Source organism: Boleophthalmus pectinirostris, unplaced genomic scaffold (assembly GCF_026225935.1).
Source record: "Boleophthalmus pectinirostris isolate CB_2022bp ecotype Guang Dong unplaced genomic scaffold, ASM2622593v1 HiC_scaffold_19, whole genome shotgun sequence".
In the NCBI taxonomy this organism is placed as follows: Eukaryota; Metazoa; Chordata; class Actinopteri; order Gobiiformes; family Gobiidae; genus Boleophthalmus; species Boleophthalmus pectinirostris.
In genome coordinates this window covers 42,590,438-42,611,810 of record NW_026571140.1, presented here as the reverse complement: position 1 = coordinate 42,611,810, position 21,373 = coordinate 42,590,438, and the positions used below count along the sequence as shown (strand labels likewise).

Genomic DNA, 21,373 nt, shown 5'->3' with positions numbered 1-21,373 from the left:
TCTATAGAAGACCAAGTCCAAGCACATTAAAGACCGAGACAAGACCGAGTCCAAGCACCTTCAAGACCGAGTCCAAGCACCTTCAAGACCGAGTCCAAGCACCTTCAAGACCGAGTCCAAGCGCCTTCAAGACTGAGTCCAAGCACCTTCAAGCACCTTCAAGACCGAGTCCAAGCACCTTCAAGACCGAGTCCAAGCGCCTTCAAGACTGAGTCCAAGCACCTTCAAGACCGAGTCCAAGCGCCTTCAAGACTGAGTCCAAGTGCCTTCAAGACCGAGACAAGACCGAGTCCAAGCACCTTCAAGACCGAGACAAGACCGAGTCCAAGCACCTTCAAGACTGAGTCCAAGTGCCTTCAAGACCGAGACAAGACCGAGTCCAAGCACCTTCAAGACCGAGTCCAAGTGCCTTCAAGACCGAGTCCAAGTGCCTTCAAGACTGAGTCCAAGTGCCTTCAAGACCGAGACAAGACCAAGTCCAAGCACCTTCAAGACCGAGACAAGACCGAGTCCAAGCACCTTCAAGACTGAGTCCAAGCACCTTCAAGACCGAGTCCAAGTGCCTTCAAGACTGAGTCCAAGTGCCTTCAAGACCGAGACAAGACCGAGTCCAAGCACCTTCAAGACCGAGACAAGACCGAGTCCAAGCACCTTCAAGACCGAGTCCAAGTGCCTTCAAGACCGAGTCCAAGTGCCTTCAAGACTGAGTCCAAGTGCCTTCAAGACCGAGACAAGACCGAGTCCAAGCACCTTCAAGACCGAGACAAGACCGAGTCCAAGCACCTTCAAGACCGAGTCCAAGCACCTTCAAGACCGAGTCCAAGTGCCTTCAAGACTGAGTCCAAGTGCCTTCAAGACCGAGACAAGACCGAGTCCAAGCACCTTCAAGACCGAGACAAGACCGAGTCCAAGCACCTTCAAGACCGAGTCCAAGTGCCTTCAAGACCGAGACAAGACCGAGTCCAAGCACCTTCAAGACCGAGACAAGACCGAGTCCAAGTACCTTCAAGACCGAGTCCAAGTGCCTTCAAGACTGAGTCCAAGTGCCTTCAAGACCGAGACAAGACCGAGTCCAAGCACCTTCAAGACCGAGACAAGACCAAGTCCAAGCACCTTCAAGACTGAGTCCAAGCACCTTCAAGACCGAGTCCAAGTGCCTTCAAGACTGAGTCCAAGTGCCTTCAAGACCGAGACAAGACCGAGTCCAAGCACCTTCAAGACCGAGACAAGACCGAGTCCAAGCGCCTTCAAGACTGAGTCCAAGCACCTTCAAGACCGGGGTCCAACCACCTTCAAGACCGGAGTCCAAGCACCTTCAAGACCGAGACAAGACCGAGTCCAAGCGTCTTCAAGACCGAGACAAGACCAGAGTCCAAGCACCTTCAAGACCGGAGTCCAAGCGCCTTCAAGACCGGAGTCCAAGCACCTTCAAGACCGGAGTCCAAGCACCTTCAAGACCGAGACAAGACCGAGTCCAAGTGCCTTCAAGACCGAGACAAGACCGAGTCCAAGCGCCTTCAAGACCGAGTCCAAGCGCCTTCAAGACCGAGTCAAAACGTGTCTGAGTCAGAGACAAGTCCAAGACTGCAACCAAGACCGATCTCGAGTACTTATAACATGACCATCATGTTTATAAAATGAGTTATATAAATAAAGTGGACTGGACTGGGATTCTCAAAAATAAATAAATAAATAAAATAAATAAATGAATAATTAAATAAAATAATTTCTTTAGTCAGTTCAGTTCTATTGTTCACATTCGATTTGTAAACAGACACATTCTTAAAATACTACGAGCTCTTCAAAGTCCGAGCGGAGGAGCCACCTGTGAAAGACAAATGTGTGACCGAAACAGAAGAGGCAGCTGTGGGTCTAAGCCAGGATTTAACCAGGACTATCCCAGATCTAAACCAGGACCAAACCAGGACTTTACGACCCCCTCAGCTGCTCCTGGTCTGACGCTGTCCAGGATTCTTCCCCCGTTCGTCTGTCGTTACCTTTAAAGAGGGGGTACTGTGCTAAATTAAGGTTTTAGAGTCATCCCTGCATGTTTGAGTAATTTAGGGATCTCTCCTCTCCTTCTTGCACCTTTAATAACACGATGACACATTTATAACTCCCTATAACTCAGAAAATGGCTTATTACAGCGCCGTTTATATTCTCCCTTTATCATTTTTATTAGGTAACACTTTATAGTAACTACACCTTATTTAGTCTTAATAAACCATGAACAAACACTTAATTAAGAGTCATTCAGGCTTAATAACTACTTAATGACTACCTTAATTATCACTTAATTTGCACTTGATTAGCCAGTGAAAAAACCCCAGGCCGTGGACCAGTACCGGGCTGCAAAAGCACGAGACCCCGACTCTCATACATCTGGTTTAGACCTGGTTTAGTCCTGGTTTAGACCTGGTTCAGTCCTGGTTTCCCACACCTCTAAACCAAAACTAAAATCAGGTCTAAACCAGGACTAAAATCAGGTCTAAACAAGGTCTAAACTAGGTCTAAACCAGGTCTAAACCAGGTCTAAACCAGAACTAAACCAGAACTAAAACCAGGAATAAACCAGAACTAAAACCAGGACTAAAATCAGGACTAAACCAGGACTAAACCAGAACTAAACCAGAGTTAAAACCAGGAATAAACCAGAACTAAAACCAGGACTAAACCAGAACTAAAACCAGGCGTAAACCAGAACTAAACCAGAACTAAAACCAGGACTAAACCAGGAATAAACCAGAACTAAACCAGAGCTAAAACCAGGTCTAAACCAGAATTAAACCAGAACTAAAACCAGAACTAAACCAGAGCTAAAACCAGAACTAAACCAGAGCTAAAACCAGGACTAAAACCAGAACTAAAACCAGGACTAAAACCAGAACTAAAACCAGGACTAAACCAGAGCTAAAACTAGGACTAAAATAGAATGTATCCAGGACCAAACTATGCCGCGCCTTCTCCTATACGCCGCCAGTCTGACAGAGAACTGGTCCGTCGCACAAAATGAATCATTATTATTATTATTTCATAGTTAGTTACTCATGAACTAACCATTTGTGTATTTGAAAATGCATATTTAAGTACACAATTAAACATTTATGAATGATTATTAAGCCATGAGAGAATGATTAACTAACACTGTAACACAATGATAATTCAGGCAGATATTCTCTGTTAGTTAAGTCTTTTTCAAAGACTAATTATGCTTTATTAAGTATTTGTTAAGTATGGCCAAATTCCAGAGTAATCATAATTGTTCATGCTTTATTAAGGCTAAATAAGGTGTAGTTATTATAAATTGTTACTTATTATTATAATATTATTAAGAGAAAGTGCATTTTGAACAAGAAGTGACCTTTTCACTTCTTTTCTATCGTTGTGGTGTTTTTTTTTTTTTTTTTTTTAAAGATAAATATTGAGGTTTACAAAGAACAAAATGTAGAATTCAGATCTTTTTTTTTTTTTATAGTTCATCAATAAAAACCAGAAAGAATCATAAATAAAACACGTCTCCTGATTCGTCTGGATTCACATTTCACCTCCAGAGTAAAAATACATTTGAAAGTTTGTGTTTTCGTTGGCTCAGAGTTGTTCATGTTACAAAAGTCCTGTGTTTTTTCAGTCTTCTCTTTCCTCGTGTCACTCCTCCGACTTTTTGGGGCCCTGAAAATCACAACAAAAAAATACGAACAATTATTAGAAGAGATAAAAGTAAATATTATTGGATTTTAAAGGGAAAATATTCAACTATGACATCTCTAAGTTGCATTTTGAATGTTTGAGTGATCCTGTTTTGTTCTGTGTTTGAGGTTTGAGAGAAAATGAGAAAATGTGTTTTCACCTCCCCCCTGTCCCCGCCCACTGTGATGATTCAAGATATTCAGACTCCAGACATTTTCAACAATAAAAACATGAAAATAAATTAGAAAACCGTGGTGTCCAACGGAGCTGACGTGACTGTAAACGTCAGGACCAGAACCAGGACTAAACCAGGATTAAACCAGGATTAAATCAGGATTAAACCAGGACTAGACCAGGACTAGACCAGGATTAAATCAGGACTAAACCAGGACTAAACCAGGACTAAACTGCAACTGAACCAGAACAAAACCAGGACTAAACCGGGATCGAACCAAGATTAAACCAGGACTGAACCAGGACCGAACCAGGACTAAGCCAAGACTAAACCAGGACTAAAACGTGAATGAACTAGGACTAAACCAGGACTAAACCAGGACTAAACCAGGACTGAACCTGGACTAAACCAGAACTAAACTGCAGGACTAAACCAGTACTAAACCAGGTCTAAACCAGGACTAAACCAGGTCTGAACCAGGACTAAACCAGAACTAAACTGCAGGACTAAACCAGTACTAAACCAGGACTAAAACGTGACTGAACCAGGACTAAACCAGGACTAAACCAGGACTAAACCAGGTCTAAACCAGGACTAAACCAGGACTAAACCAGGACTAAACCAGGACTAAACCAGGTCTAAACCAGATAACAATAACTCAAACATGAATCCAAATACAAGTTCAGAGGAAGAAACGACTAGAACATGGTTAAAAACAAAATTTTAAAGTTAAATAATTCTGTAAGTATATTATACTTTAATACTAAATACTTAAATAAATAAGTAAATAAATCTAACACGTCTGATTTAAACGGGTCTTCTTCTGCTCTCACCTGCAGCTCCTCCATGACACGTTCAAAGTCCTGGGTCCAGTCCAGGAGCTGAACCAGAGTCCGGACTCCCTGGACAAGGTCTCCCTGCAGGACCACGTCACGTGACCTCCGTCTCCATAGAAACGGCCCGACCAGGTCACGGTTCACGAGCAGCCGAGGAACAGTCGGACGCACCGCGCCAGCCAGAGACGCGAACGGCTCCACCTGCAGGACGGGAGAGGAACTGTGAGTGTTTCAAATAGTGATAAACAGATGAGTAACAGATGAGTAACAGATGAGTAACAGTTGAGTAACAGATGAGTAACAGATGAGTAACAGCTCTGACCTTGCTGCTGCTGCTGGGTTTAAAGTGTGTAAAGAATCCGTGTATCATTCGTTTTTCAATATAAAACCAAAAAGAAAACGAAAAAACAACAGTTTTCTTCGCTATTTGTCTCCAAAACCAAAATGAAAAGTTGGATAACGATTCGTTTTTTCAGTTTTCGATTTTGTGTTTAAATGAAGAATGGAAAAAACGGATAACGGCCGTTTCCCTTCCGTGACTGCGATGCCGAACTTTTGCACCGGGTACGGACTGAACTAGGACTGATCCATGTCCGAGACCAGACCAGGACCAGAGCAGGACCAGAGCGGGACCAGAGCGGGACCAGAGAGGGACCAGAGCGGGACCAGAGCGGGACCAGACCAGGACCAGAGCAGGACTGGGGCGGACTCCAAGCTTTGACTCTGAGCCTCCGCGGGGTCCAAGCCTCAGCTTCGAGCTCCGGCCCTGCCGTGGGCTCTGAGCCTCCGATCTGGTCTCGGTCTTGTCCCAGTCTCAGTAGCGCTCTGGTCCCGGTCTGGTCCCAGACCTGGTCCATTTGAACCAAAAGATCTTAGTTCGGTTCGTTTTCGTTGGTGTGAAAGTGTCAGTTGGATGCTTTGCACCACCTCGGAACCAGCCGCGGTTCTTGAGCAGAGGACTGGAGCAGCTCGTCCAGACCTGTAGTCCACAGCGCATTCTCACTTTCCCCGCACGGAACCAGCGCGGAGACGATGACACGGAACCGCTCGGACCGCTGGTCTCGGTCTCAGTTCCGCTCTGATCCCGCTCTGGTCCTGGTCTGGTCTCGGACCTGGATCAGTCCTGGTTCAGTCCGTACGCGGTGCAAAAGTTCAGCATCGCAGTCACTGAAGTCACATAAACGGGAAACGGCCGTTATCCGTTTTTTCCATTCTTCATTTAAACACAAAATCGAAAACTGAAAAAATTAATCATTATCCGTTTTTTCATTTTGGTTTTGGAGACAAATAATGAAGAAAACTGTTGTTTTTTCGTTTTCTTATTTTTGGTTTTATATTGAAAAACGAATGAACGAATGATACACGGATTGTAAAGTTTTAATGTTTTTTTTTTGTTTTGTTTTCTTCATTGCAGTTTCAGTCTTCTCCGCTTTTCTCCAGTCCCTCACAAGTTTCTCACTCACTCCAAACTTTCTTTCTGCTGCTCGACTACCATTTTCGGCTGCATATTTCGCTACTTGCAGCAGGACAGAGGCTCTTTCTGCAGGAGACATGTGCAGTAGAGCCAAATGACAGTGGTACAGGAGGAACAGGAGCAGCAGATACTCACACACAAGACTAGAAACTCTCCACGCTTCAGTGTGAAAATAACGAACATGTGAAATTATATATTTTAATATATAAGTTGCACCTGAATATAAGTCGCAGGAACCACCCAAACCATGAAAAAAATGCGACTTAACAAAAAATACAGTATATTTATGGAAAATAAACCTTGATACCTTAAAACAATACCCAGCGCTACTAATACTACTGCAATACTGTGTTGATGTCACCTCTGTATTTAGATCTATGACTCTGTGCTGCGTTACCTCCAGAGACGTTCCCATAATGAGCAGCAGATCGGCCAGAGGGAAGTCTGTGAGGTATTTAAGGAACATGGGAGGAAGCTGCTCTCCGAAGAACACGATGTCAGGTTTAATGACCCCGGTGCAGGTGGGACATTCTGGTACCGCACCGGACAACACCGCAGGCTGAAGACAGAGGCAGGAAAAAAGTATAAGAAAGTTTAGTCAAAGTCAAATTAGAGAGTACTCGAAAGGGGACATAGAGTGAAAAATAAACTTTTAAATGTACCAGATTTTTACAGTCTTATCTTCTCAGTCTCAGTCTTATCTTCAGAGTGTTTTATAAGCACTTTTCACCCCCTGCTGGCTCACACGTGTACTCACTCTGATATCTTCTCCGCTGTACTCTCTCCGACACACCGTGCACGTCGCTGTGGAAAATGTCCCGTGCGCCTCCACCAATTTCTCTGCAGGAATTCCAGCCACTAAGAAGAAAACACAATAATATAATAATAATAACTAACTTCAACAGCCATGTCAAATCAATAACATCTGCAGCCTTTTACCATCTAAATCAGACATGTCAAACTCAAGCCGGATATTTGGCCCACGAGATCATATCAAACATGTATTAGAGCTGCCCACCGGCTACAGATAGACTATAGAGGCATTATTTATTTAAAATGTTGTTATTTTATATTCTGCTTGTTCTGGACTTAATGTTTAAGCAAAACTGTTATTAAACATTTATTTTAATAAGAAAAGGGTTAACATTACATCTCAAAAGAAGAGAAAACATGTAGATGTTGTTGAAATTTTTCAGTAAATATTTAGTTTGGCCCACGACTTAATCCCAGTTTTTAATTTTGGCCCAATGTGAATTTGAGTTTGACTCCCCTGATCTAAATAAATAAAATTAGAAATAAATTACCCAAAGTGATCGCAATTATATACAAATATAGATATATCCTAGATAAAAACTGTCTTTTTATTATATACAACTGGCTGGTAAATGACCTACATAACTTACTGTATTGAAATTTGGGGCAATACACATAAGACTAAAACAAATCCAATCTTTATCTGCAAAAAGGCAATAAGAGCAACACATTATCAGCTTATAATGAACCAAACAAAGTGTTATTTATAAACCTTCAAACGCTGAAATTTTATGATTTGGTCAACCTTTACACTTTGAAAATTATGTTCAAAGTAAACAACAATCTCTTGTCAAAATCATTACAGAAAATGTTCAAAAATAGGTAGGGCCACGTTTATGAAAAAGAAAATTAGAACTAACATTTTTAAATTTTGTAAATCTGTTAAAAGAGTGAACCTCTGGAACAACTGTACAGAAAACCTAAAACTGTGCAACACTCATTTTATAACACGCATTTTATAAAGAAGTTTAAATGTTTAACTCTGGGCAGATACATGAATTATTATATTTAAGCAAAAACACTTGTAATTTGATATATTGTGAAGTCCCACAGTATTATTGTGAGACACTGACAATACGATATCACCATTTTTCGGTTATTGTTACATCCCTACTGTTTACAATGATCAAGATGTAAAATGAGGTCCTACGTATCGTGTAGTTTAATACTAATTACCTGTAATAAAGAATAATACTTAAACAGCATGTATTTAGTCGACTGTTCACTGTAAACTCATGTCTGTCTGTTTCACTCACGGCGCTCCAGTCCGTCGATGTTCTGCGTGTAGAGTCGCTGCAGCAGGTGTTTGTCCAGCAGGAGGCGGCAGAGGGCGTGGGCCTCGTTGGGGCGGTAGTTGCCGGGGTACAGCTCTTTGGCCAGAGCGAAGAAGGGTTTGGGGTTATGGTGGAAATAATCCAGCTCAAAGATGGCCTCTGCATACGGCAGGTTGTACTGCTGCAGGTTTGAGTACAGCCCACTGCCCGGAGACCTGACGACAAATATTAAAACAAATATCAAGATTTAATTGGGTTTTTAGGCTTCTCTTTCCACTGTGAGTAATTCCATATGTGAGAAAAACTTCATGATGACAACACTTTTCTGGTTGTTCACGCAGATGTTGTTGCTTTGCCTGAAATATTCCAACATACAGCAGTAAATTTCTTCACTGTGGCAAGCAGATGATGTCAATAGACCAAATTAAAGTCAGATCTGTGGAGGGTTAACCTGCTTACAGGAAGAACTGATGTTTTTAAGGTATTTTTGAGCAATAAAATGTCCTGCACATAAATATATGACATAGAATGTCACCGTGGAACATTACGAGCAAAGGAATAACTATATCAAAAATACAATTTCACTTTTACTTCAATAATATTAAATAAAAGCAAGAGTACAATAATTTACAGACGGACATTTTGACTTTCCAGCAGTTCATCTTTTATTTATCTGCAGGGAGGAAGGACATGCACACTCCACTGAGAGACACTGAGTGGAGGAGACAGGAAAACCACTCTACCACAGTAAGAAATGGAGGACATACACTCTCCAGTCTTTCTGACCTGAAGTCTGGGATGCCGCTGGGCGTGCTGATGCCGGCTCCCACCATCACGATCACTCTCTGATACTTCTGCTGCTTCAGGTTCAGGGCCAACTGATCCAGGGTCAGCTCAGAGTCTGAGTCTGAGCCTCGAGAGAAGAACCAACGCTGGGATCTGAAGAGAGACTCATGTTAACCTCTACACCCTCCTGCTTAGAATTTTCAACTAATCTGATTATAATAATATAATAATAATAATCTATTAATAGACAAATTAAAAGAAAGTAAATTAAGGATTTTGTCATGGCGTCAAATCAATAATCTTAAGATGTTTCTTTTCAAAAACACGTTTCTTACTGAAAATGCCTATTAAGGGGCCAATTTTCTGATTTATACATTATAATGTTGTTTCCTCATAAAAAACATACTAGGAGTCGTGTTTTTCACCCACAAATCCTGCATATTTAAGATGAGTTCTTCTCTCGAACAGAAAACACCGTTCACACATTGAACACTGGACATTGGACACAAAACTAGCTTCTGTTAAGCACTTAACTGTAGAGTAGAACTGACCTGGTACAAGGGGCTGTGAGCAGTATTCTCCGACCTACAAAGAAGATATACATTAAGTATTTCCATAAAAATACTTAGCTAATAATACTTTTTCTTACCATGTTTTAAACCAGGAGATAAACAAAGTCTAAAACAAGTTGATAACATGACTGAAGAGCCCAGCACTGATGAGTGAATTCAACAGAATAAATTAACCTCCTTTACTGTGTTTGCTCATGTCAGAGTAAAACCTGAAATAAAATTACAAAACATGTGTTAAGATATTGCACTAAAATGTCGTTTATTACAGAAAGACGAGACACCAGCTCACCATTACAGCGTCTATATCACTGACAGTCCCGTTTGAACACGTTGTTATTAATTTATGACACGTTTTCTTACTAATATCTTGCAGAAATTACCTTGTGGGTTTGTTTACATGCCTCTGACCTTCCTGCGACGCGATGACGTAGGACGCTGTTAGCCACATTAAGCATTTTATTTTACGCCGCCTATTTTTCTAATTAAACACGAAGATTTCGTTTGACCTGAACATTTTTATTTATTTCTCTTATTTTATTTCAAGTCGAATTTAGGGTTAATAAATCAGTATAAGGTCGTTTTTTGTTCAGCTGGAGTAGCTTTTTTTTTTTTTTTCCCCAGTGCTAGTTTAGTTAATTTAGTTTAGTTGTAGTTAATTTAGTTAATTTAGTTTAATAAAATTTAAGAGTTTATTTAGTTTGGTGCTAGTTTCCGAAAAGGAGTATTTCCCTTCCGTTAGACATCCCCAATAGCGCATGCGCAGCCGGCTCCTCTTCTCAGTAGAAAATCGGACCACACTTTTCTTGTTTTACTGCTGAAAATAACCGAATTTCGCCAAAATGAAAGATGTTAGCGGGTATCTCAAGCAACAACAGAGCTGCAGCCTACTCCGGAGATGGCAGCGGAGTGGCACGGCCTGGAGGAACTTTATAACAAGAGGTAAAAGTGTTAAGAAGCCGAGCGGAGGCTAGGCTAAGCTAACGGCGGCTCATTCATTTTAACGGCGCAGCTGAGTCACTGGGCTAATGCTAAGCTAATGTTTTCTTTTTGACAAGCCAAAACCATAAACATTAAAATATAAACGTGATCTGTAATTAGGTTTTATATTTAACATGAATTTATGAGTGACACAAATAATCTGATATTTCCTCCGAGTGTTTTAAGAGATGTAAAGTTAGTAGACGTGACATTTCTTTACTGTTATTCCAGCTTTGTCATCATTAGCAGCAACTGTAGTCGTATATTTAGGTAAAATTATAGACTGTAGTAGCAGTTATAGCAGCAGCATATGAGAATTAAACTATCACATCTAACCATATAGATCTGTAAAAAAAAAAAAGATGGTTATTCCAGTGATCCTGATTGAAATTAAGGAAATATTAACATGTGTGTCAAGGAAGAATCCATCTTCCTACTCATGTTTGTTTTAATGTTTTTATGTTTGTCCTTCAGAGCATTTACACAGATTAAGCTGATGTTTTCTCTAATGTCTCTTGTCTGTTTTGTTGCAGGTTGTGGCACCAGCTCACACTGAAGCTCACAGACTTTGTGAAAGACCCTTGTTTTCAAACCGGAGATGGACTTATACAGGTAACACGTAGGGATGGTCTGACATGGATTTTTTAAGTCTATACATAATGCCAGATATTTGTCCTGCTCTTGTGGTCTGTAACTCACATTTATATTAACCGATAACCAGTGATGCCAGTAACGCGCTACTTAGCGACGCGTTACTGTAGTCCGACTACTTTTGTCAGTAATGAGTCGTCTAACGCAGTGCTATTTCCAAACCAGCAGTCAGATTTAAGTTACTTATCTAATACACTGTGCGTTACTATTTTTGCATTTAAGGGCGATGTAGGTTATTTATTTATTGTTATTTTTTGGCGACGTGGGTTATGTGACCCCAAAGATCGTATAAATCGTCCCTAGTGACACGTTTCCCGTGATGTTACGTCGTCTCTGCTCCGCCACGAGTCAGATGTAAACAATGGAGGGAGAGAGGTACGCCTTTTGCAGCTGGAAATACAAACATTATTTTGATTTTATTTCAGCTGAGGATGGCAACATAAAGGTTCGTTGTTCACTCTGTGCTGGAGACAAAGTGTTGTCTGTCTTCAAGAATACAACATCAAACCTAAAGAAACATCTAGAGACACAGCATGGCACAACCACGTTAACAGAGCAGGTCCCGCCCAGTGTGAAGAAAACAGTACCGTAAAGTAACTTGTAACTTAACTAAGTTACTTTTTAAAGAAGTAATCAGTAGTCAGATTACTATTTTGAAGTAACTATGGCAACACTGCTGATAACAATATTAAGCTTGTAGCTTTATCTGGGATATAAATTAATATTTTTGCTAAATCTGATGAACTGACGATGAATTGGGGAGTGACTCATGGGCACAAACAGACTGAAGCAGTGCAGGAAAAATATCAGCAAATATCAGATAAATTTTCAATTGGTGAATACCGATAACCAGGGGATATCCTCTGATATTGCTGTTAAATAATCCCTATTATTATCCCTAGTAAGATCAATCATCAAGTGTTCTTTTTTTAATGCAGTCCCTATGGTCCAGTTTACTCTCATTGAGTTCAGAAAACCTTTACCATTTTCGTCACAAAGGAACACACATATAATGAATAAATATAATGAGTGATGTTACTTTTAGTTTGTGCCTCCAAAATGCTGCAAAAATCTGTGGCAAAGTGATTATTGATTATCAAACTGTTTTTTAATACATGAATAAATTTTTCTTTTACTCTCAGCATAAAATTGGTTTATTTAGTTTTGTGTCAAATGGTCATGTTTTAAATTTAACCAAATGCTTGTTTTTTTAACAGCTCTACGACAATTTCCTCAGTGACTTTGAACACAGGTAACATGATTATTTTCCTGCATGTATTTAGTATTTATTTGTAATGTTAAATTTATGTTTACGAGGAAATGTCTCTTTCTCTTTTTCAGGATAAACCCTTTGTCTTTGGTCGAGATCATTTTGTTTGTGGCTCGTCAGATGACAGGTATGAACCTTTCACTTTCTTGTATAGCGATGAAGAGAAAAGTGATTTTTTTGGTAATAAATAAAATTGCTTCAACGTTATGAAACTTCTTTTTTCAGATCCTAAAGATGCCATTACGTTTCTAGAGAAAACCAAGGAAAAAGTGAGTTTTATTTTAACTTTAATCTTTCAACTTCATGTCCATAGTTGCCAGATTTTGTCACTGGTTCTAGAGACTTTGAGTTGGAGCAATAACGGCACTGTACAAAGATAATGTGCTTTTAGTTTGTGTGTAACTGATGGTTTGTGTTTGTTTCAGGTAAAAAGCAGCGACGAGGCAGTGGTTCTGTGTAAGACGTCGATTGGGAGTCTCAAACTGGAGATCAGCGACCTCCCAGCCACAAAGGTAACCACGGCAAGAGTAATACATTTTAGGCCCGTATGATTTATGATAAAAGGTCATTACAGTATAAAATATGGATGAAGAGATCGCGGAGACATTTGGGAGATTGTCAGAGACGTGACAAACGTGTTGTCCTGTATGTCCTGACTTTGACTCAGCCCTGGGCCCACTTTGTTGTTTCTATAAGGTTTATAAGAGTTTTGCTTCAGTTTTTTTTTTCCAATTATTTGTTTATTAATTTTCCAAGACAATAATTACACTAACACATATGTAAATAAAACAGAAAACTAAATTTGGTAGCGAACAGAATATTGGGGAAATGAGCCCTCAAATAAAATCTTTTTAACAAAACTCGGCCAACCCTTCCATATCTTTTCAAATTTCTCTTTTTCTAATCTTAGAGCATAAGTTAATTTCTCCATAACGTAAATATTGTGAATTGCTTTTGTTGGAGCTTCAGCTTTTAACCATTTCTTTGTAATACTTTTTTTTGCTGCCAACAACATGATTTTAAGTATCTTAAAATTTATTTCATTTTTACAATTTGCGTCTAATTTGCCAAAATATAAGACTTCACAGGTAAAAGGGAGGTCAATATGTAGGACCTCTTCCATAACGTTCAAGTCTTTCCAATAAAATTGAATTAGGGGACATGTCCAGAAAATATGTATATGGCTTGCCACCATTTCCCTGCACTGTCTCCAGCATCTTGCCTCAGTTTTTGGTGCCACAGTGCTGTAAACCAGAACTTAACCTGAAGTAAATGGACTTCTACAAAGTTTAAAACGGTAAAGCATGGCCAGACTGAGACCTCTCTTGGCCACGTGTTTTGGTCCTGCTCATGTCTGCTGCATGTCTTAACACTCTATCCCACGTATTCAATATTAGGTTGGAACCAAACCCTGTACTGGCGCTTTTTGGTGTTTTGGAGGATCATGTACATTTTAGTGCTACGAAAAAATCTTCTTTGGCTTTTATTTTACTCATGGCACGCTGAGTCATTTTATTCAAGTGGAAAGACGCTAACCCTCCTTCACATTCACAGTTGTTACACAATGTCATGTCCTGTCTAAAGTTAGAAAAATATTAGTGCTTTTGAGAAAACATGGGGCCGTTTCCTGCAGTTGTATTCAGCTCTTTAAAAAGAATCTGTAAAATTTCTTGTGCCATTTTACATGTGGATCTGATCTGGTGGGGGACTCGCATCTGTGACATTTGTGAGTTTTTTTACCTGCCAGTAGCATGTATAAATGTATATATTGGATATTTTGAAAACAATAAAAATTTTGATTAAAAAAAAAACAAAACAGTAAAGCTCTAATCTAACTGTATAAATATTATAAACTAAATTAAATTATTACAAAATGTGGAAACACATGGTAAACAATAGAATCCTATATTGATTTATGTTATAATAAGCAACTCCAGGTCTGTTTTTGAGGAGGTAGCGACGTTCTAACATGACTTTAAGCTCACAAGAGTCAGTTTTGTGAAATATAGGACCTTTTAAAAGTATATGTTCTGTATATTAATGTAGTATTGATTGTCTGTAGCGCTGACCTTGTTTCTGTTTTCTCTGCAGAAGATCATTGAGGAGGTGGAGGAGACTCTGAATAACCTTCCCGGAGTGACGTCTGTCCACGGGCGCTTCTATGACCTCTCCAGTAAATACCACCGCATCATGGGCAACCACGCCAGCTACTACAAGGACGCGCTGAGGTACCTGGGCTGTGTGGACATCAAGGACCTGCCAGGTGAGAGCAAAAGGAGAGCCGAGGTTTACTACGGATACTCTGCAGCTGTAAATGAAGGTAGCGCTCTGTCAGACGCCCTGTGAGACTTAAATCTGACCTTTGGTTTGATTTGAACATAAGAAGCAGTGGATTTTATATTTGAGAAAAAAGGCCACGTAACATTTTTAATCTTACATGTATGAACCATAGTAGGGCTGCTCAGTTATGGAAACAATCATTAAATAAATAATTACATAATAAAATTAAATAAATAAATACATTTTAAAAGGATAAATAAATAAAATAATAATAATAAAATCAATGAACAAAAATAATAAAATCAATACAAAAAAGCAGTAGTTGATGCATTTATTCAGCAATTCTCTCACCCAAAACTTTCAAATTGAAAATAAATACATGCTACGAATATGAACCTTAGATTCGCAGTTTTGTCATGTATAAAACATAAAATGAGTAAAATATATTTTGAACATGAAATGAGGCATAGAAAAAACTTAAATGTATCGAAAATAAACTACATATCCAGCTGTTCTACAATCTCTATATTAAAAAAATAAATAAAATCAACTTATTTATGTAAAACATAAAAATAAACTTTAAGCTTAATCGTTTCAACTCGATTACATGAGTTTGGAAATCATTTGTCATGAAAAATTCAAATTTCAATTAATTTCACAGACTTAAACCATAGTCTAGAATAGTTTAATAAATGCTGCAGTGGGCGGGGATAGGGGGTAGGTAAAAACACATTTTCTGACCACTCCAGCCTCAAATGCAGGACGAAACAGAATTACTCAATAATTCAACGTTGTTATAACCGGTTTAAAAGTAAATTTTTTATAATGTCCCTTTTTAAAATGTTTTGATTTCAGATTCAGAGAAACAGGAGCGAGCGTTCACTCTGGGTTTGGCTGGACTTTTGGGCGAAGGCGTTTATAACTTTGGAGAACTGGTGAGAACAAACTATATACAGACAGACACACAAGATAAGACCTCGTCTCATCTGAGAACAGGTCAACACAAGTCAAGACACAACAATCATGAGAATAACAAGCTCAGACTGATATAAACAACAGACTCGTATGGGAACACAAGGTCAGACTGTTCCACACAGCAATGTTTCCCAAACTTTTTCTGGGGACCCATATTTTAAAAGTCACAAACCTTCACGACCCAAGTCAATAGACATTATTCTTAAATCACAAAATAAAGGTGGATTTAAGCATTATTGAACATTAATGAGGATATTTTATTGTTAATTGAGTGATTGTGTCTCTGAACAGTCAGTTTTACTCAGTCTTTGAACCAGCAATAAAAGGATCCATAAGAACCTGAAGTGCACTGACCTTTGCTGATTTATCACCTTATTTTAGGACAAACCAAGCAAACATTTCTCAACTTTAACTGCAGGAACACTCGCTCAGGGCAGGCAGAGAGGATTGGCTGATTCACTAGCCCCCTCATATGTCAGAACTGTATATCACAGACCTACATGCAGATCGTGACGAGGCAACCCCCCCAAAAAATCTCTTTCGTCCAGTCTTTGGGAAACAATGCTGTATAGGATATCAGGATTATAGCGAGCAATCAAACTAGTTACAAAAACCAAGATGTAAGAATCAAGAGGTTGTGGGAACTTTGCTTAACAGTAGATGTCTGATGTACCATTTATGAACAGACTAAATCACTCGTCATAATCCTCATCGTAGTATTAGTTTCGTCATTGAGTATCGAGTCTGGTCTTTAGTACGGAAATAGAGTTTGAAATGTTAGTATCATGACAACACGAGTCCTAAAACATTTCTATCATCCGTTGTTGATTTCAGCTGCAGCACCCGGTCCTGGAGTCTCTGAGGAACACGGACAAACAGTGGCTCATCGACACGCTCTTCGCCTTCAACGCCGGGAACGTGGAGAAGTTCCAGGGATACAAGTCTGCGTGGGGACAGCAGGTGAGAGACCCGCTCAGAGCTCAACTGGACGCAGACTTATCTCCATTTTGAACAAATTATCATTGTGTGTACAACAAGCAAACTATATGGCCCAAATATAAAAAAAACCCTCAAGACGCAAACAAGAAAACAAATCACAGACCAGCTGCCAACTAAAATTATTAACAAGAATAAAGGTTAACTGACCAAACATTATTGTACAAGTTAAACACTGCAGCAGATTATTAATTCAAATCTTCTGCATAAATAAACTTTACATTATTAAACTTTACAACATATAAAGCAAAATTACTCTAGAGACACACCAGCTCGTTTGAGATTATAATGTGTTTAATGCAGCTTTGAGGATGTTTGTTTGTTTTACAGAAATAAACTTAAAACCACACGACTCATTTGTATAAACTAATGCGCTCCAAAAAAAGCTTTCCTTGTGCCCTGACGCGTTCAGCTTCTGACCTGCTGCTGATGATGAGTCTGTAAATGGTGGAAAAGGTTTGTGGTGCTCGAAGCTTTTGGTTGGCACCAACTTTCGGCATTTGCGGCGGTAGTGAGGAGCGAATGAGAGACATGAGGGGAGGGGTCACAAAATCAAGGAGATGGTGGCGTGTGGGAGCGAGCGAGCGCATATATAAGCATTATATTTATATATACGGTATGTCAGAATCCATTTTGTGTTTAAAAAATATATTTAAAATGTCGAGATATCGCCCACCACTACTCTGAGGTATTCCACAATCCACTGCACAGAACAACCGACCGAATCGACCGTTTCCAAACACTGTTGTACAAGTTAAACACTGCTGCAGATCATTAATTATAATCTTCTGCATAAATAAACTTTACAACATATAAAAAATAAGTACAATAGAACCACATCAGCCCGTCAAATGTGGTTCTGCAGATCAGATTATAATGTGTTTAATGCGGATTTGCCACATTTGTTTTACGTTTTACGCTCCTTGTGTCACTGATGTGGTTCAGCTTCTGTCGGACTAAAGGACACGACTCAGTGGTGCTGAGTCTGTAAAAGGTGGAAAAGGTTTGTGGTGCTAGAAGCTTTGTTTGACACCAACTTTCAGTGTTCACAGGCTGGTTGTGAGCGCCGCCGTGTTGGATGAGACACACGTGAGGGGAGTCGCAATAGAATCACGGAGGGGGGGGCGAACACAGAAAAGGCAAACAAGCAAAATCAGGATTAAATATAAGCGTTATATCGATATATACAATGTGTCAGAATCCATTTTGTGTTTCAAAAATATCTCGATATATTTAAAATATCGAGATATCACCCACCCCTAATAGCTTGTTAGGTTTTTAAAAATGAAAAACTGCACTTTTATCTTGGAGTTTATCGAATCGACCTGGTGTTTTTAAAGTTTTTAAGTTGAGTTGTGTGTTTCTGTTTCAGCCTGATCTGGCGACACACGAAGCCAAACTGATGCAGAAGATCCAGCTGCTGTGTGTGATGGAGGTGAGGCCCTGTGGAGTCTAAACCTAGAGCATGACGCTGGGTTTCTTACATTTAAATTTGTTTTTTTTTCCAGATGACGTTCACTCGACCTGCGAACCACCGGCAGCTCACGTTCACAGAAATCGCTCAGAGCGCAAAGATCCCAGTCAACGAGGTCAGTGTGAAAAAACGGGCGAAATAAAAGAAATTAAACTGTGTAAAATGTTCTGGTGCAGACGGTTCATTTGCAAACCTCGTCAGTCACAGAGCAGCATCGTGATTAGGCTGGAGTCAAAGGTGAAGTGCCCAAACAAACCGAAGCAAACACGGCGGCGGCGCTAATGGAACGAACCTCCTTTTAAAACGATTCGCTCCAGAGTCGGTGTGACATGGCGGTGCCCGTCGTCACGTAATAACCTGCGTCTGACTCATTAGTCCAACCTGAAAGTTCAAATATCCTGGCTGTAGTGGATCCTAAAGAGACCGGTACAGACTCGGCTTTTACCCAAAAGTCTGATATATTTTTTTTAGGGATAGAGACACACTTCTATTTTGGACACATTTACACAGAGAATCAGTAGGAAAAAAAGTGATTTTGGTGGTTAGTGATCCTTTAATTGACCAGTGATTATGTCTCTGTTGAATTTTCTAACTTTCTGTTGGTTAAACTAATGATCTTGTGAAGTCCTGCAAGTTTAACTGCTGTTGTGATTTTGGGCTTTACAAACGTAATTTTACTTTAATTACTTTACCTTTTTCACAACGTCCGGAAGTGTCGCAATGTAGGGTAAACGTCACATCCGTTTAATGGTTTTCTGTGTCAAAATGTGTGTGTAAATGTGTGTCGTATTCTCCAGCAGCTTCATAAATCTGTCCCATCACCAAATCTTCAACCAACAAACTCCACAAAGGAAAAACATTCTGACATGAACAATTTAACCACAACTATCAAGAGAAGAAGGACGAAAACTTAAAGGAAACAACGACGCATTAGAGAACTACTAAGCAAAACTAATGTTATGGTCATGAATAAAATAGATGTAATAAGTAATTCATTAATAAGCAACTCTTTCACTCAGACTGATTCTCGAATTAAATTTTAAAATCGATTTCATGATGTCAGTATTACCTTAGACAGAGAGATTTGTGAAGTTCGAATGCTACAGATGTTCACAGATTACATGTCTCGCATTTAAATTTCACGAATTTCTCTATACCTGCAAATATTTACATCATGAAAATGATTTTTAATTTTAATTCTACAATCAATCTAAGTGAACAAGCTCCTTCTGTTTTATTCATGACCATTATGTTATTTGTTTTGTGTCACTAATGTGTGGTCGTCGTTGTTTCCTTTAAGCTTTTGTCTTTCTTCTCTTGATAGTTGTGGATAAATTGTTCATGTTAGAATGTTTTTCCTTTGTGGACCTTGTTGGTTGAAGATTTGTTGATGGGGCAGATTTATGAAGCTGCTGGAGAATACGTGAGACATTTCCACGGATAATTTGACACAGAAAAGCATTAACCAAAAGTGATGTTTTCTCGACATTACGACACTTCTGGACGTTATGAAAAAGGTCTGTAGTTGTTCGTGTGTTGATGTGTGTGTTGTTCTGTGTTCAGGTGGAGCTGCTGGTGATGAAGGCTTTGTCTGTGGGGCTCATCAAAGGAAACATCGACGAGGTGGATCAGAAAGTCCACATGACCTGGGTCCAACCGCGAGTCCTGGATCTGCAGCAGGTCTGGACTGTTTTTTTATTTATTTATTTTACATGTACAACATAATTTAAAAAAGTACGTGTCTTCACCTTATGAATACATTAAAAATTGAACATTATCGCTTTGCATTAAAAAATTTATAAATAAAAAAAAATTACATTTAAACACCATGGATTAATTCATTTGATTGAAACACAACGAAACACCCACAACTGAATGATTATCAAACATTAGCATGAAATATCAAACATTTCAAGCTCAAACTCTTTTTTTTTTTTAAAACAAAAACACCCCTGATCTGCGTCACTAACAAATGTGAAAACTGCTCCAGAGTTTCCTGCCGCTGTATCGAAGAAAAACTGACTCTTGACGTGACAAATTTTGGATGAAATTTATGATTTTGACAAGTTTTTTATCTATGATTCTCTGCGTTGGTTTTAAAGTAAAATGTGAAATGTTTAGGGATCGTCGTTGAATTATAAAGAATTTTATACATAAAAATAGAAATCTGATAAATATTAATCTCATAGATATTTATTTTTTTTGCATATATATTTATTGCATTTTACTTTAAACAAAATAATCAACAAAATAACAATATAAGTAATACAAGCAAAATAAAACAAACCCATTCATATATTAGACACAGATTCACCTGTTTCAAAATGTAAATACCCTGTTCATAATGGCTGAGATCTCAAGTCCAGTTTACATCAAAAATGGTTCCCAAGTCTTCTTAAAGATATTGTCCTGACGATGAAACCGACACATCAGGTAATCGAGAGAAACAAAACCGAGGACATCTTCAGAAACCCAATTCACCAGTCGACTTTTTCTGGCACAAAAATCCAGCATCCCGTAAAATTTTCTATTATATTTATCTTTCACAACGGGGTCAATTACACCAAGCGACAGAAATAAAGGATTGTGAGTTAAATTTACAGGCAGAATTTTTTGTATTTTTTTGTCCAATCATTTGCCAAAATTGTTGCACTTTTGGACAAGACCCAAAACGGTGCCAATCCTGTTCTTGGGCTTCAAACACAACGGCTAAGAGCTTAAATTTATTATGTTGATAAGGGGAAATATGAGCTCTGTGGAGAATCATAAATATTAAGAATGTTCAGTTTGATGAATAAATGAGCGGACGATGTTTAGTGACACGGAATGAGCTGCAATTGGAACAAAACGTTTTCGCGCCAATCGTATTTCGTTCTCGTCCCTCAGACCGTCGTGTTGCTCCGTGAGCTTTTGTGTCTGATCTGGTGGTGTTGTTTTTTCAGATTAAGGGCATGAAGGAGCGTCTGGATTTCTGGTGTGGAGACGTGAAGAACATGGCGATGTTGGTGGAGCAGCAGGCGCACGACATTCTCACATAAAACTCTCTCGTCTGTTTATACTCTGTTCTGTTTGTTTACGTCTGTACATGAATCTGTCTCACAATAAATGTGCCCCACGTTTGGACCCAGACA

General features: G+C 39.2%; 2 protein-coding genes across 3 annotated transcripts; one reads left to right on the top strand and one right to left on the bottom strand.

Moving 5' to 3' along the window:
* Window positions 1–2,903: 2,903 nt before the first annotated feature.
* sirt3 (sirtuin 3) lies at window positions 2,904–10,052 on the bottom strand. Of its 2 annotated transcripts, none has more exons than XM_020929032.2 (9): window positions 9,908–10,052; window positions 9,696–9,827; window positions 9,598–9,631; window positions 9,047–9,199; window positions 8,243–8,475; window positions 6,931–7,031; window positions 6,571–6,732; window positions 4,697–4,900; window positions 2,904–3,670 (listed from the first exon to the last, which is right to left on the bottom strand). In XM_020929032.2, the coding sequence occupies exons 2-9, from the start codon at window positions 9,742–9,744 to the stop codon at window positions 3,647–3,649; spliced, it is 960 nt and encodes a 319-aa protein (XP_020784691.2). In that variant the 5' UTR covers window positions 9,745–9,827; window positions 9,908–10,052; the 3' UTR covers window positions 2,904–3,646. The 2 variants fall into 2 exon arrangements, with proteins under 2 accessions (XP_020784691.2, XP_020784692.2); XM_020929033.2 differs by having other exon boundaries at window positions 9,999–10,033.
* Window positions 10,053–10,393: 341 nt separating this feature from the next.
* psmd13 (proteasome 26S subunit, non-ATPase 13) lies at window positions 10,394–21,373 on the top strand. The gene is given in 14 exon segments (XM_020929031.2): window positions 10,394–10,505; window positions 10,508–10,557; window positions 11,130–11,208; window positions 12,465–12,499; window positions 12,589–12,644; window positions 12,743–12,786; window positions 12,943–13,029; window positions 14,609–14,780; window positions 15,653–15,732; window positions 16,607–16,732; window positions 18,141–18,203; window positions 18,277–18,357; window positions 19,806–19,922; window positions 21,185–21,373. Coding segments are annotated over 14 exon segments (1,134 nt in total). The 5' UTR covers window positions 10,394–10,457; the 3' UTR covers window positions 21,281–21,373.